At 44.5% G+C, this 15,663-nt stretch overlaps 1 protein-coding gene across 1 annotated transcript in view; it reads left to right on the forward strand.

Annotated features, from left to right (window-relative positions):
* Positions 1 to 15,663, forward strand: part of CAPN8 (calpain 8) — a 135,580-nt gene that overhangs the window by 21,818 nt on the left and 98,099 nt on the right. The window contains exons 3-5 of the mRNA XM_030195968.1: positions 2,751 to 2,869; positions 8,014 to 8,147; positions 15,215 to 15,383. Coding sequence (XP_030051828.1) covers positions 2,751 to 2,869; positions 8,014 to 8,147; positions 15,215 to 15,383 — 422 coding nt within the window. The remainder of the gene's footprint in view (positions 1 to 2,750; positions 2,870 to 8,013; positions 8,148 to 15,214; positions 15,384 to 15,663) is intronic.

Below are 15,663 nucleotides of genomic sequence, written 5' to 3' on the forward strand. Positions count from 1 at the left end.
TCTGTGTTCCATAGGGATCTGACGCATCTAGTTCTGAACTATGTTGCTGCTAATAGGCTGTGCAGAGCAGAAACCATGTCAGATGTTGGTGGTCTCTTGGCACAGTAGTGGCAAAGTGCCTGATGTGTACTGGTTCCCTCCGAGTTTGGCCTGAGGTGACTCATTTCACAGTGGATTAATTACAAAGTTAAATGCTGCCTCTCAACCTCCCCCTCCCCGTGTACCTTTTAAAAAGTTGTTTTTTCTTCCACAGATCTCCGGCAGACCGCAGCGATTCATGCATGCCAACCTTAAGGGCCCTTTTATTAAGCCGCGGTAGGGATAACGTGTCCGTAGAATGTGCTAAATTGACACTACCGCTGGGTTAGTGCGGGCAATCAGCAGTAATTCTGAAGTTGTCGCGCTCTGTTTCCCACGGTCAAAAATCATTTTCTATTTTCTACTGTGGGGGTGTTCCTGGCGGCAATCAACACTGCGGCCACATTGCAACGCATTGATTACTGCATGAGTAGTGTGTGAGCCTTACCGCCAAGTAAATAGGTGGTGCTAAGGGCTCAGGCAGTAAATAGCCACATGCTATTTTTAATGTTAGTGCATGGCCATATACTGTCCAATTTTTTAAAAGGCCTTTTTATCATGGCCCAGCGAGTGCTAATTTCATGCTTCCAAACTAGCACAGGCCACTTTTTACTGCAGCTTAGTAAAAGGGCCCCTTTAAAAGGTATATGGGGTGGGGGGGGGGGGGGGGGATAGAAGAGAGAGAGAATCTTGACCTGGAAGGGGGGGGGGGGGGTGTGTGTGCAACAAGAGATATGGAAATAGGGACTCAAGGTAATCTCCGGGAAATGCTTTTGCTTTGTTTTACCACAGGGAAAAAGGCTTTTTACCATTCCCGATGTCACACAGTGAAAGCCTATTCTATAGCAGTATCTGGGCACCTGAATTCCACTATAGAACTCTAGTGTAACCCAGACCTGCCAAGTCTCCCACATTCATCTCCCGCACTCCCGCATTCATCTCCAAGAAGCTGGGATTTCCTGCTGAGTGGCCTCCCTATCCAGCGGCAGCAGGAAAACGCCTCCATAAAGTACCATCTCCTGCTGCAGTTAATCTCCTGGCAGCAAGAGATGTTTTATGAAGGCATTTCCTGTTGCCACTGGACGAGGAGACCACTCATTTTGGCTGTGCGGGGACGAAGCAATGGGTTGGGATGGGGTGGAGTTGTGGGTGGAGCTGGGAGGAGCAATGGTCGGGATGGGACAGAGTTAAGGGTGGAGAGGGGTGGGCTGGAAGCAGACCCTGGATCTCCCGCTGAGTGGGTCGGCCTCTTGGCAGTTCTGGTAACCCAGTAGCGGCACACCTTACAAGTAGGTGCCTGCAGTTACACCAGCCCTAGACCTGGTGTGATTGTGGGCATCCAAATGTGGCAAGAGTATGTGTAACATACAGTATTCTTCAAACTGCGCACATAAGAGGCAGCACCACTCGTGTCCCACCCATGTGAATACCCCTTACATTTACATGCTATCCCCCAGATTCTTTATAGCACACCTAGAGATCTGCGCCAAAATCCAGGCGTATTCTATTACAACGTGAGCAACTTAATTCACTTAACAAGCTAATTAACATTGATAACAGCACTTAAGCAATAATGAGCACTAATTGGCAATAATTAGAATGTATGCACTGTGTCTAACTTCTAACTTGTGCAGACAAAAAGGGGCGTGATTATGGCCGTGGATTTGGGCATTTCGTGGACATTCTGAAATTTACTTACATAGTTATACAATATGGCCTTCTCCTAAATCTATGTGTCGGGATTTATGTAACGTTTTCGTTGGTGTAAATGGAGGCTTGCAGTTTTAAGCATTGGGATATCGACTAAGTGTACTGTATATACCACGCCTAAATCTAAGCGCCGCTTATAGAATATGCTTAGTCAGAAATGTTTTCCGTGTGGATTTTTTAGGTGCCATATATATAATCTCCTCCTATACCACCTATGTGCAGTCTTACAGAATAGCCCTTAGGTATTTTGCAGCCACTGGGGCATGTAACTGTGTTTCCTGTCCATTTTACATACACAAGTGATGCATAACTCTAAGCAGTGGAAGTCCTGCCATTAGACCACCTGAGGCAGGGGTTTCAGGCAGCAGTATTCTGGGAGCAGCATATTCCCCCTCACCCCACACCATGTGGTCTGCATCTCCCCCCTTCCTTCTTCAGCTGTGGCAGTGATTCCCATTGATTGCCCTGCCGCTGGCACCGGCCTCTTCTGTCTAGTGTAGCCTGCCTCTGACATAACTTCCTGTTTCCTCAGAGGCGGGCCACAGTGGAGAGGCCGGTGCCGGGGGCAGGGCAGCCTATGGGAATTGCTGCCACCACTGTCTTTTGGAAAACAAAGGTAGGTTTTGGGAAGGGGGTTGAAGAAGGAAGGGTCAAGATGCCAGCCCACGACCATGGGGAGGGGGGGTGCCATCTCAGCTGTCACCTCAGGTGGCAGATTGGCTTGGGCCGCCCCTGACTCTAAGCGCCTTGCTATAGAATTGTCCTTCACTTGCCTCAGAAGTGCAAAAATGATCCTCCCTATCCTCTCAGCTCTGCATATTTATTGCATCCCCACAGCACCATACCGGGAATATGTACACCGTGAATGTGCCATGAATGTTTCAAGTCAGAAAATACTAGCACTGTGGAATCAGTGCCTTTGAAAAGCTGCACCTCACCCTTCAAAATGTTTCCCTTAACAGGAGACTGCTGGCTTTTGGCAGCCATTGCTTCTCTCACCTTGGACCAAGACATCCTTTCCCGGGTTGTGCCTGAAAATCAGAGTTTCCAGGAGAAGTATGCAGGGATCTTCCATTTCCAGGTAATGAGGTGATACTAGTCTGGACCCTCCCCATCGTCTTGTTTATAAAGCCAAAGGATCTTATGCAGGTTTAACAAAATCAGCCATTTGTACGTCACTTGGGCTTATCACGTTAAAGACTGGCATCCATTGTGTACCACACACTATTATATGTTGCAGCATGGAGAGAGGTGATGAGAATGAAGAGAGAGAGGGCAGAGGGAAGCGATGAGGGAGGATCTGATAAAAGATGTGCGGACTTGTTAGTTTTAGGTTTGAATCCATTGTGTAGCCTTTATAGATTCTTTCCTTTTTTTTCAGTGTTTATATGGTCAAAATTATCTATCTAAAAAGGGCACAAGATTTGGGGGGGTTTGGCTGTTAGAGGAGCTCGCATCCTGGAGATGAATATATGGGTGCACAGATGGTGTGTCAAGAGCGTTTTGGCTTCCTGGACCATGGGATGCTTTTCCAAGGGCTGCTGAGCAGAGATGGTGTCCATCTATCAAAGAAGGGAAGAAGTGTCTTCAGCAGCAGACTGTCTAACCTACTGAAGAGGGCTTTAAACTAGAATCGTTGGGGCAGGGTGATCAAAACCCCCAGGTAAGTACACGTCCTCAGATAAGTGACGCATTAAATACCTCTACACAATCGGGAAAAAGGGGCAACGTCTGGAAAGGAGTATATAGTAATGCCCAAAGTACAGGAAATAAGGTTTTAGATCTTGAGGCTGTGATGGAAGAGGCTAATTTGAATTTAGTGGCAATCACAAAGACATGGTTCACAGAGAACCGCGGCTGGGATATAGTTATAACGGGCTATAATCTGTTCAGGAAAGACAAGGTAGGAAGAAATGGAGGGAAGTGGCATTATATGTTAAAGGTAATACTAAGGTCACATAATTGCAGGGCCTACAGGGTAAAGAAGAGGCACTGTGGGTCAATCTGGAAAGAGGGAATGGCAAATGTATATATACTGGTGTGATATACAGGCCTCCTTCACAGAAGAAGTGGACAGAGATTTAATTGAAGACATTCAAAATATTAGCTGTGAAAGGGGAAGTACTACTAATAAGTGATTTAATATGCCAAATGTTGATTGGGGTATCCCTATTGCAGGGTCTTTTAGAAGCAGAGAGATCCTGGATTCTCTACAGGGAGGAACTAGTTCAGCAGTAATAGGACCCACGTGGGATGGAGCCATACTGGACTTAATACTTACTAACAGGGAGAGTGTTTCTGATGTTATAGTAGGTGATAATCCGGCATTCAGTGATCACCAGATGGTGTGGTTTAATATTAAGATAAGTGTGTTGAAGGTTCATTCAAAAATTAAGGTTCTAGACTTTTTAAAAAACTAACTTCATTCAGGTGGGGGATAACCTCAAGGAATTGCTATCTGGATGGGAACATCTGGAAGAAGTTGGAAAGCAGTGGGCAAAACTGAAAGGAGCTATTGTAAGGGAAAGAAATCTTTGCAGCTCCTTGTGTCTCTGGGCAAGTCACTTATTCCTCCATAGGCCCAGGTACAAATAATTATCTATATATACTATATAAACATAGTTGCAAAAAAACACAGTAAGATTTATTTTTATTTTAGTTACATTTGTACCCCGCGCTTTCCCACTCATGGCAGGCTCAATGCGGCTAACATATACAGGTACTTATTTGTACCTGGGGCAATGGAGGGTTAAGTGACTTGCCCAGAGTCACAAGGAGCTGTGCCTGAAGTGGGAATCAAACTCAGTTCCTCAGTTCCCCAGGACCAGAGTCCACCACCCTAACCACTAGACCACTCCTCCAAGACCCAGTCCTGTTCCCTTTTGAAAGGAAGGTAAATAAAAGTAAGAGGAAAAAGAGGGCACTTTAGTTCTCAGAAGTAGTAGCTGAAAAGGTAAGGAAAAAGAAGTTAGCCTTTATAAACTACTAGTAAAAAAAGGCCTGTTTCTGGAGCAAATGAAACGGGCGCTAACAAGGCTTTCCTCTGGCCCCCCCCCACCGAACGCACCCTCGTTGTTAGTGACGGCATTGTGCCGGCGTGGCCGCCGTCGATGTGTGACTGTGGCCCCCCCACCCAACACACCTTCGTCGTCAGTGGGTGGCCCATTGCGCTGCCCTGGCCACCGTCGATGTGAGTGAATTGCTCCGCCCTCAACGTCATAACGTTTGACGCGAGGGCCGGGCCCCGAGACTGTGAGTTTCTTGGCTTCAGAGCTTCGAACTTACGAACCTTGGCTTCAGTGACGTCAGACAATAGAACGTTGAGGGTGAGTTTTATATATGTAGATAAGAGATCGCAGAAAAAGGAAGATAGATAACAATATTTGGAAAAGTGAAGAGAAGCTGGTAGAGTAGTCAGGAAAGCAATGATGCAAATGGAAGAAAAATAGCTAATATGGTAAAATGGGGGGGGGGGACAAGACATTTTTAGATATATTTGTGATAGGAGGAAGTGCAAAAGTGGCATTGTGAGACTCAAAGGTGAATATGTAGAAGTTGATAAAGATAAGGCGGAATTGTTTAACAGATAGTTCTGTTCTGTGTTCACAGTTGAAGGGCTAGGAGCAGGATCATAGAAGATAAACACAAATAGGAATGGAGGAATGGTAGTCCCTGAATGATTTTCAGGGGACTGTGTTCATGAGGATCTGGGTAACTAAAGGTGGACAAAGCAATGGGTCTGGATGGCATACATCTGAAGGTACTGAGGAACTTAGGGAAGTTCTAGTGGCTCTACTGGCTGACCTTTTCAATGCTTCTCTAGAGTTGGGAGTAGTCCTGGAAGACTAAAGAAGAGCTGAAGTAAGGAGGAGGTTGGGAACTACAAGCCAGTAAATCCTACATCTGTGGTAAGTAAATTAATAGAAACACTTTTAAAACAGAGAATAGTAAAGTTTTTGAAATCCAATGGATTACAGGACCCGAGGCAACACGATTTCACTAGAGGCTGGTCTTGTCAGACAAACCTGATTAATTTCTTTGACTGGGTGACCAGAGATTTGGATTGAGGGAGAGTGCTAGATGTTGTGTATTTACATTTTAGTGAAGCCTTTGTCATGGTTCTGCATTGATGACTAATAAATAAACTGAGTGCCCTTGGTATTGGCCCTAAAGAGACTGACTGGGTTAGGAACTGGTTGAGTGGAATGCGACAGAGGGAAGTGGTAAATGGAGCTCATTCTGAGAGAAAGGATGTTACCAGTGGTGTACCGCAAGGTTTGGTTCTTGGGCCTGTTCTTTTCAACATTTTTGTAAGCAATATTGCTGAAGGGCTGTCTGGTAAGGTTTGCCTCTTTGTGGATGATACCAAAAGCTGATGTTGTGGATAACATGAGGAAGGACTTGGTGAAGATAGAGGAATGGTTGTGCTGTGTATTGTTGTTCCAGAATGATTAGTTCATATTTTACTCATAGAATTTCCTAAAGAGGTAGGTCTTTAGGCCTTCTCCAAACTGGAGGTAGTTTGTGATGCTTCTTATGACTATAGGAATTGAGTTCCACCATTTTGAGTCCAGGTAACTAAATTCTGCCGTGTAAGTGGACTTGTATAGTATGTTTTTGCAGTTAGGCAGGTGAAGTAGTAGGTAACCTCTGGTTCCTGGGTTTGCATTTCTTGGTGATAGTTTGATCATGTCTAGCATGTAGTCCGGTGGCATGCCAAACATTTTTTGGGTAAATCTCTCTTATCTGTACCGTTCTTCTCCACTGCCAACTCCAGACTCTGTTCCTTTTATCTTGCTGCACCATATGCCTGGTTAGTACGTCAAGCTCCAACTCTGGCCATATTCAAATCTAGGCTAAAAGCCCATCTTTTGGGGGCTGTTTTTAACTACTAATCCCTATTCACTTGTTCAGTACTCATGTCTTCCCACCTTAAGTATTTCCCTTATCTCTTATTTGTCCTGATTAGATTGTAAGCTCTGTCGAGCAGGGACTGTCTCTTCATGTTCAAGTGTGTCGCGCTGTGTACGTCTATAGAAATGATTAGTAGTAGCAGATGTAGTAGTACACACTCTTAATTGGAGAAAGGACCTGAACGCTGGAAGCAGTGGAGCTGGTGAGTGCTAATATCTTAAAGCAGCAGAAGATAGAACCTATCCAAGGTCTTATCCACCTTCTTGTCCTAAGGGAGAACAAGCACCAGGGAACAAGGAGCCAAAAAGGAATGACAGAGTGAGCACCAAAGAGAGCTAGAGCACAGAAGAACTGTTGCGATCCGCAAAAGAAGCAGAAGGAGAATACTGGGCTTAACTACTGCCCAAAGGATTGCACTAACTGTCACAGGAGACAGGGGGCTACTGACTAACATCAAGAATGGGAAAGGTGCCATATGAGGGAGTGAGGATTTCCACCAATATTCAGCTGGTTAATGAGTGTGAAAGATGCTTGAATTTCAGGTGGATAATACTGGTTCAGAGAAAACCAAGATTTACTAGGAATTGAAACTATTTGATTCTTGTTGCAAATGCTTCACATTGTTTTTATGGACTATTTGTTTTACCTTTTCTTATCCCTTCTATTATATATACTTATACAATACCGGAGACAGGGTTGGATTTATATATAAGCTAGACAAGCTACAACTTACAGCCTCACATTACAAGGGGTCTCATGCTTAAGTTTATTAAAAATAAAAAAAAAATAATTAAATACATTTGTAAATAATGAAAATGACAATATAAAATAATTGTAATAATTATTTTTATTATCAGCTATTGTTGATTGTTTTATAATGTTTTTAGTTATCATCTATTAAACCTAAAATTTACTTCCTGCTTGATTGAGGGGAGTCTCTTAAATGTTACAGCTTAGTAGCCACAATACACATAAATCCAGCCCTGAATGTAAAGCCCATTAAATAGGAATTTAATTATAATTAAGAATAGTCTCTCAGTTACCTTTTTTTCTGCCTCTTGAATTACTATGCCAAAATTATTATAAATAGCTAGCACTGTCAGCTCACCATCAGGGGACCCTTTAATCGCCTGTGTGTCATGGGAAAAGTTAGAGGAGAATTGTATATTCTTGGCCACAGACCCTTCAAATTATGTTACGCACTGGCCTCTTCCTCAGCCCCGCCAATCTGAGAGGTCAACTACTGAATAATACCAGAATACATAGCCAAGAGTTGACTTCATGGTAACTATGCACTGCTCCTCCTTTCAGTTCTGGCAGTATGGAGAATGGGTGGATGTGGTTGTGGATGACAGACTCCCTACGAAAAACGGCCAGCTGGTCTTTGTCCACTCTGAAGCAGGGAACGAGTTCTGGAGTGCTCTGCTGGAGAAGGCCTATGCCAAGTAAGTTGGGAATTGTGCATGAACACAGAAACAGAAAAAAGAGTTTATTCCTTTGAACCTCTCCTACAGAATGTTCTAGCTAGGATTTCTGCTGGGGACAGTGTATGCTTCTTAACATTTTTCAGGCCTGCAGATTGTACTTTTGGATTTAGTTGATGCCTTTTCAGGGATAACTGAAGGTGAGTAACATTCAGGTACCATATGCTTCCCTGTCACCAGGAAGCTTGCAATCTAAGAGGTAGATTCAGACCAGGTTTAGGCTTTTGGTGCCAAATTTTGAGAGAGTGTTGCCGCTGCCGTCATGCCTTAATTCAGTCTGCACAGTACAGTCTTGATCATCATCAGCAACTCCTACACTAGAATTCATGGGCAGGTGATCGAAAGCCCCATGCTGTTCCAAACAGTGCTCTAAAAATAGTGCTGGAACAGCACGGCGCTTTACCGTCCCTTTGATCAGAAGAGATAATTGCGTTCAAATTTATGCACGTTATTATCTCTGATCATAGGTTAAAGTGCGGGAGGATTGTGCCTGAGCATGCACTCAAGCACAATCCTCCCGCACTTGTTTGACAGGTCTTGGCTGTCAAAAGCCCAGACCTGTCAAACATAGGGGCTGGAGGTCCATGGGACCACCAGACCCCAAGTACCCCCACCCCGAGCCAAGCAAAACAGGGGCTGGAGGTCCGGCGGACCTCCGGTCTCCCTGACCCTCCCCCACAAGTTTGGGGGGGGGCTGGAGATCCAGTGGGTATCCAGCCACCCCTAACCCCCCTAGCATCTCCTTAGATGTCCCTGGTGGCCCAGTGGGCCGCAGGTCAATCCCCCCCCCCCACTTGGTGGTCTAGCAGCCCTTCCCCACCCCCTACCTTCATGCCCCCTGGATGCACTGGGCCACGCTGGGTGCTGGCATTTTTCAGGTGGCGCCGATGGAAGAGGAGGGAGGCCACTTCCTTCCTTCAACTGAAGTTAAGGGGGTGGGGAAGGGCTGCTAGACCACCAAGTGGGGGGGGGGGGGGGTGACCCATGGCCCACTGGTCCACCATGGATATCTGAGGGGATGCTGGGGGGGGGGGGGGTTAGGGGGGCTGGAGACCCACCGGATCTTCAGCCCCCCTGAACCTGTTTCGTGGGGGTCGGGGGGACCAGAGGTCTGTCGGATCTCCAGCCCCCTGTCACTGTGGGAGGGGTCGGGTTCCAATGGGTGGCAGCTGCATTGGGGGATAATGTGGGCCTGCTAGCATGCAAATGCATGCTGGACAGGGTTCACCATTCCCTCCCAATGGTTTGCAAACCCTAACGCCAGCTCTGAGCTGGCATAGGGTTTGCTGTAGCCAGCGTGCCAATCTTTGGCACGCTGGTTGCTGATCATTGGAGATGACTAGGTTTAGTATGCATTTGCATGCTACTTGCGCTAAGAGCCCTGTTTTGTATATATTTGCATGCTAGTTGCATTCAGAGCCCGCGAGCGTGTTGTTTCACACACTCGGGGGCTCTGATCATTGGGCAATAGTAATTGCAGGCGCTAGTATGGCACTAACAGCCTCTAGCGCCTGCGTTTGCTTCTGATCATCGGCCCATCAGTGTGCAAGGCCGGCTCTACGAAAGAGTGACTGTGGTTTTCACAGATGGCCCTATTATGGGAGTAATTCTCTAACAATGTGCATATGTGGTACTTGTTCTAGAAAGGAAACCAGCATAACTGGATATATACGCATGTTAGCAGTTAGGTTCAAGAACATGAACCAGCCATAGAACTCGTGCATAATGCCAGAGATACACACGTAACTTACAGTATTTTAACAGTTACACACACAAAAGTGTGATTCCTGTCCCAGATTCCACACTTGTGTATTCCTACCTGTAAAATACACACTATGGAAGATACACACATATTTACCATACTGTACCATACAAGCTTATATCCTGCTAATACCTCACAGTTCAAAGCGGGTAACAAGATAAGGCAAAACCAGAGCAAACCTCTGGAAATTATACTAAAATGGAATTAATCTGAAACGAAGTTTTGGAACAATAATGTCTTAACCTTTCTCCTAAACATCATGTATGAATTAGAGGAAAAAAAATAGCTGAGCAAACTCTTTCCAGTGTTTAGCAGCTTGGAATGCTAATGTGAATTCTAGCCTTCTCAACCTCTTTTTTTCTTTTAGCTGAAGGAAAAGAAAACAACTGATTGCAATACTAAATGTATTTTCTCTTATATATTTCCACCATTCATGATGTATTGTAAGCCACATTGAGCCTGCAAAGAGGTGGGAAAATGTGGGATACAATGCAATAAATAAATAAATAAATAAAAATAGTCCTTCTGGATCTAACAGAGACTGCAAATTGAAAATGCGAATACAGATGATCCGGGGCTAAGCTATACAGTAGTTTGTGAAGAAAACAGGCCAATTTAAACAAAACTGTATCCTCAAATGGTAACCAGTGAAATTCTACATAACAAAAAGAAACATGATCATACTTGGTTAAACCAAATATCAAGCAGACCGCAGTATTCTGAAGTTTTAATTCTTTTCAGTTGAGATTTTGCACATCCTAAGTATACTGAGTTGCAATAATCCAGTTGTGAACAGAACAAAGCTTGTTTCAGTAGGCAAAATGAAGTTGCCTCAAAATAATTTTGAACGCAACGTCGTTTTCTCATGAGAGAGATTTTTTTCACTAAAGAGGCAACTTGGTGCATATCTAGCATGTGCATGCATATGCTAATATTCTAAACAGTTTGCTTGTAAATGTTAGCATCTACTTTATAGAATTATCTCCTTTATGGTCCCTCCTGATTTATGCAAATCAGACCTTTCAGTGAGTCTCTGCACATGGCTCCGCATCCCTCCATATCCCCCACTGGCTACCCCTGTCACTGTGTGGTCTGTCTCCCATGCTGACAACACCTGCAATGCCCCACCCCACCTGCTCTCATAGGTTGCTATGGATACCAGGACATCCATGTGAGTGAAGGGGGTGGAACATCACAAGGCTCTATCAGTGCAGGAGGGCTTGCAGGCCCTAGACTGAATTCAAATATAGGGAGTTGCTGCTGCTGCTGCTGCCTGGGATCACTGCTGTGCAAACCAAATGGCAAAGATGAAGGGTTCTATCCGGGAGAGAGGAAAATCAGGATGGGGTGATCAAGGAGGGGAGATGTCCTTCCTTGCTACTGGGTGCTCCCACTTATAGTCAGGATCCGGAAAGATTTACTAAAGTACGCTGTTAACATGCCTTATTAGTAAATATATCCCATGGCATAAAATGGGCCCTGAGGTAAATAACATCGTTAATGTGAGGTGGGATATGAACACTGGCTCCCCTGCTTCTAACCCTACTGCTTTAACCACTAGATTACGCCTTCATGCCTTTGAATGGTGTTTCTACTTTTCCTGGTAGAGGGCAACTGAAATTGGGGTTTTCAGTTTTGGCCAAAACCCAATCTGAAACTGTTAGCCCCCTCAAACCAAATGTAGGCTGCATGTCCCCCCCCCCCCCTTGACAGAAAGCATGCCCCCAGCCCCCCCCAACCATAAGCACCACCCTTCCACCACCTGTAGGCCCTTCCTGGACCTACCTTAGAAGCCCTGGTCATCTAGTGACCTAGTTGGGGCAGGAGTGATCCCCTGTCGCTCCTGCCCATGTTGCCTCTAATCTTGAAATGACTACTGAGACCTCCAGCAGCAGTCTCACAAGACTGCCGCAGGAGGACACAGCGACCATTTTGAATGTGGAGCTGGCATGGACAGGAGTGACTAGGGATCACTCCTGCCTGAAATTTTCCCCCATATTTTTAATTCACTGGCTACCCTAGTCACTAAAAATTCTTGGAGTTAACATTAACCGACACCTAACACTTGAGAATCATGCGAAAAATATAACTAAAAAGATGTTTCATTCAATGTGAAAACTAAAAAGAGTTAGACCATTTTTTCCAAGGAATGTCTTCCGCAGCCTAGTACAATCATTGGTACTCAGCCATCTGGACTATTGCAACTCACTCTATGCTGGCTGCAAAGAGCAAATACTCAAAAAACTCCAGACAGCTCAAAACACGGCAGCCAGATTAATATTCGGCAAATCTAAATACGAAAGCGCAAAACCCCTGCGAGAAAAATTACACTGGCTCCCACTCAGAGAAGGCATCAACTCTGTACCTTAGTCCATAAAATCATCCATGGGGACGCCCCAGCCTACATGTCAGACCTAATAGAACTTCCACCCAGGAACGCAAAAAAATCTTCTCGCACTTTCCTCAATCTTCATCCTCCCAAATGTAAAGGCCTGAAGTACAAATCAATGCACGCATCTACCTTTTCCTACATGAGCATGCAGATCTGGAACGCGTTGCCACGCAACTTGAAAACTATCTACGAACTGACCAATTTCCGCAAACTATTGAAAACCTATCTCTTCGACAAGATATATCACAAGGATCAACACATTTAACAGTACAGTCTTTGATTTATCCAGAAGTGTTCTATACTATCTTTGCTTCAATACTATCATTTTACCCAAAACTCCTTGTAACCAAATGTATTTTCTCTTCTATTTCCCATATCCTCGATGAATTGTAAGCCACATTGAGCCTGCAAAAAGGTGGGATAATGTGGGATGCAAGTGCAATAAATAAATAAATTTATCAACAGATAACAAACAACAAACAGGCAAAAATGGAGCTACAAATGTCACATTACTGAAACAGGCCCTCGGCTAGTAAATCAGGAGACAAGAGGCAAATGATTCCGAAAGCAGGACACCTTTATTGCTAGCAATGGACAGTACTGAGTTTAGTCTCAGGACACTGCCTCCTGAGCGTCATCTGACATTCGGTCTTATACAAATTAGTGATCATGCGCATAAAACACATCACATGTCACACATACACATGCGCAGTATATGCACATGCGCAATACATTAGTAGTTCTGTAGTTCTCACAGAGAAAAGATACGTCAGTTTCATAGCTTTCATAGAAATTGTTACTTTGCAAGAAAATATAACTCATTGTAGTGTTTCAGTACCTCCACACAATACAGCCTCTATGCATCATGAGACTGCATTGGCAGAACCTGCTGCCTCTCGAAATTGCTGACCACTACAACTTGTTATCTGTGAGGTAATTAAATTCGCCGATGACACAAAATTATTCAGGGTCGTCAAGTCGCAGGAGGAATGTGAACGATTACAGGAGGACCTTGCGAGACTGGGAGAATGGGCGTGCAAGTGGCAGATGAAGTTCAATGTTGACAAGTGCAAAGTGATGCATGTGGGTAAGAGGAACCCGAATTATAGCTACGTCTTGCAAGGTTCCGCGTTAGGAGTTACGGATCAAGAAAGGGATCTGGGTGTCGTCGTCGATGATACGCTGAAACCTTCTGCTCAGTGTGCTGCTGCGGCTAGGAAAGCGAATAGAATGTTGGGTGTTATTAGGAAGGGTATGGAGTCCAGGTGTGCGGATGTTATAATGCCGTTGTATCGCTCCATGGTGCGACCGCACCTGGAGTATTGTGTTCAGTACTGGTCTCCGTATCTCAAAAAAGATATAGTAGAATTGGAAAAGGTACAGCGAAGGGCGACGAAAATGATAGTGGGGATGGGACGACTTTCCTATGAAGAGAGGCGGAGAAGGCTAGGGCTTTTCAGCTTGGAGAAGAGACGGCTGAGGGGAGATATGATAGAAGTGTATAAAATAATGAGTGGAATGGATCGGGTGGATGTGAAGCGACTGTTCACGCTATCCAAAAATACTAGGACTAGAGGGCATGAGTTGAAGCTACAGTGTGGTAAATTTAAAACGAATCGGAGAAAATTTTTCTTCACCCAACGTGTAATTAGACTCTGGAATTCATTGCCGGAGAACGTGGTACGGGCGGTTAGCTTGACGGAGTTTAAAAAGGGGTTAGATAGATTCCTAAAGGACAAGTCCATAGACCGCTATTAAATGGACTTGGAAAAATTCCGCATTTTTAGGTATAACTTGTCTGGAATGTTTTTACGTTTGGGGAGCGTGCCAGGTGCCCTTGACCTGGATTGGCCACTGTCGGTGACAGGATGCTGGGCTAGATGGACCTTTGGTCTTTCCCAGTATGGCACTACTTATGTACTTATGTACTTATGTACTGGTTAACGAATAAGTACTGCTAGTAAAAAGGTAAAAACACTCCAAACTACACACATTTAGTATGCTCATTATAAAACTGAGGTATAGGCATAAGGCAAAAGTGCAAATGTGAATACAAAGTTCAGATAGAAAATCCCATTAGTGCAACAGTGACAAATGCAAAAGTCCAAAGTCCAATAATTGTCACATGTGAAACATGCCACAAACAGGGTAAAGGTTCATAGGTAATCTTGGCAGTCCAGTAGTTGCTACATTCCAGTTGTCCACTCCTACATTACCAACACAGGCCATATACAATAGGAGGACATCAACTGAGCTCTTCACAAGCCCTACACAGATGCGGGAAGCAAAGACTACATGTTATGATTAGGCAACCCATTCTTTCAACTGCTACTGATTCATTTTTAGTAATAAGGATGAGGTGTCTTTCCAGGCACACAAGACGCTCTGGCAGTCTACAGTCAGCAGAAAATGAAATAAGCAACACTGAGCAGGTTGTAACTGCTCAGAAGGGCCATCTGCTTTCTAAAAAAACAATTGGGTAAGAAATCATCTCTGAGCTGAAATATCCAGGCAATTATATCCCAACCATCATGCCAAAAAGGCTGTACAATGGGACAGAAAAATATGTGTTCCAGTGTCCCTGGGTGGGTCTTGCAGTGTCAACATAAGTTAGATTTGAAAATATCCATAAGCATAGGAGTTGAGTAGGACTTGATTTGGCACACACTCATCACACTTCCTTCTCCTGCCTTATTAATGCCAAAATAAGGTTGTGCCTGGGTAAATACCTTGTTCTGACACCGTGTACTGCAGCTATTTTAACAGCGATAGAGCATTTGGTAGGAGGTCACTGCCTTGTGGATCAATGTCTCTAATTGCTTAAGTCTCAGAAATAAATTTTTGTTCTAATAATGCTTCTATGATATCCTACAGGCTGAACGGATCTTATGAAGCTCTCACAGGGGGATCAACCATCGAAGGATTTGAAGACTTTACTGGTGGCATTGCTGAGTCTTATGTACTGAAGAAGGCCCCATCTGACTTGTATCAGATCATCCAGAAGGCCCTGAAGGCGGAGTCTCTGCTTGGATGCTCTATTGATGTGAGGCCATTTCCCTAATTTGTTACTTAGCTGAATTTGGTAGAATGGAAAGAGCACTCACACTTAGAAACTGAGGCTGATGTGTCTTTATTTGAAGGTGGAAGGTCTCTTCTTGTCATCGTTAGTGCCTATAGGTTTCAGTGGTGCTACTGTATATTTTTAATATTGGCATAATACATTCCTAACGATGGCATTTGATTCACATACTAATTATCCATCCAGTTTCCTCCATTTCTCCCTCTTTCTTATCCTTCCTGAAGGGCATGATATCTCGGAAAGG

The sequence above is a fragment of the Microcaecilia unicolor genome, chromosome 3 (assembly GCF_901765095.1).
Source record: "Microcaecilia unicolor chromosome 3, aMicUni1.1, whole genome shotgun sequence".
In the NCBI taxonomy this organism is placed as follows: domain Eukaryota; kingdom Metazoa; phylum Chordata; class Amphibia; order Gymnophiona; family Siphonopidae; genus Microcaecilia; species Microcaecilia unicolor.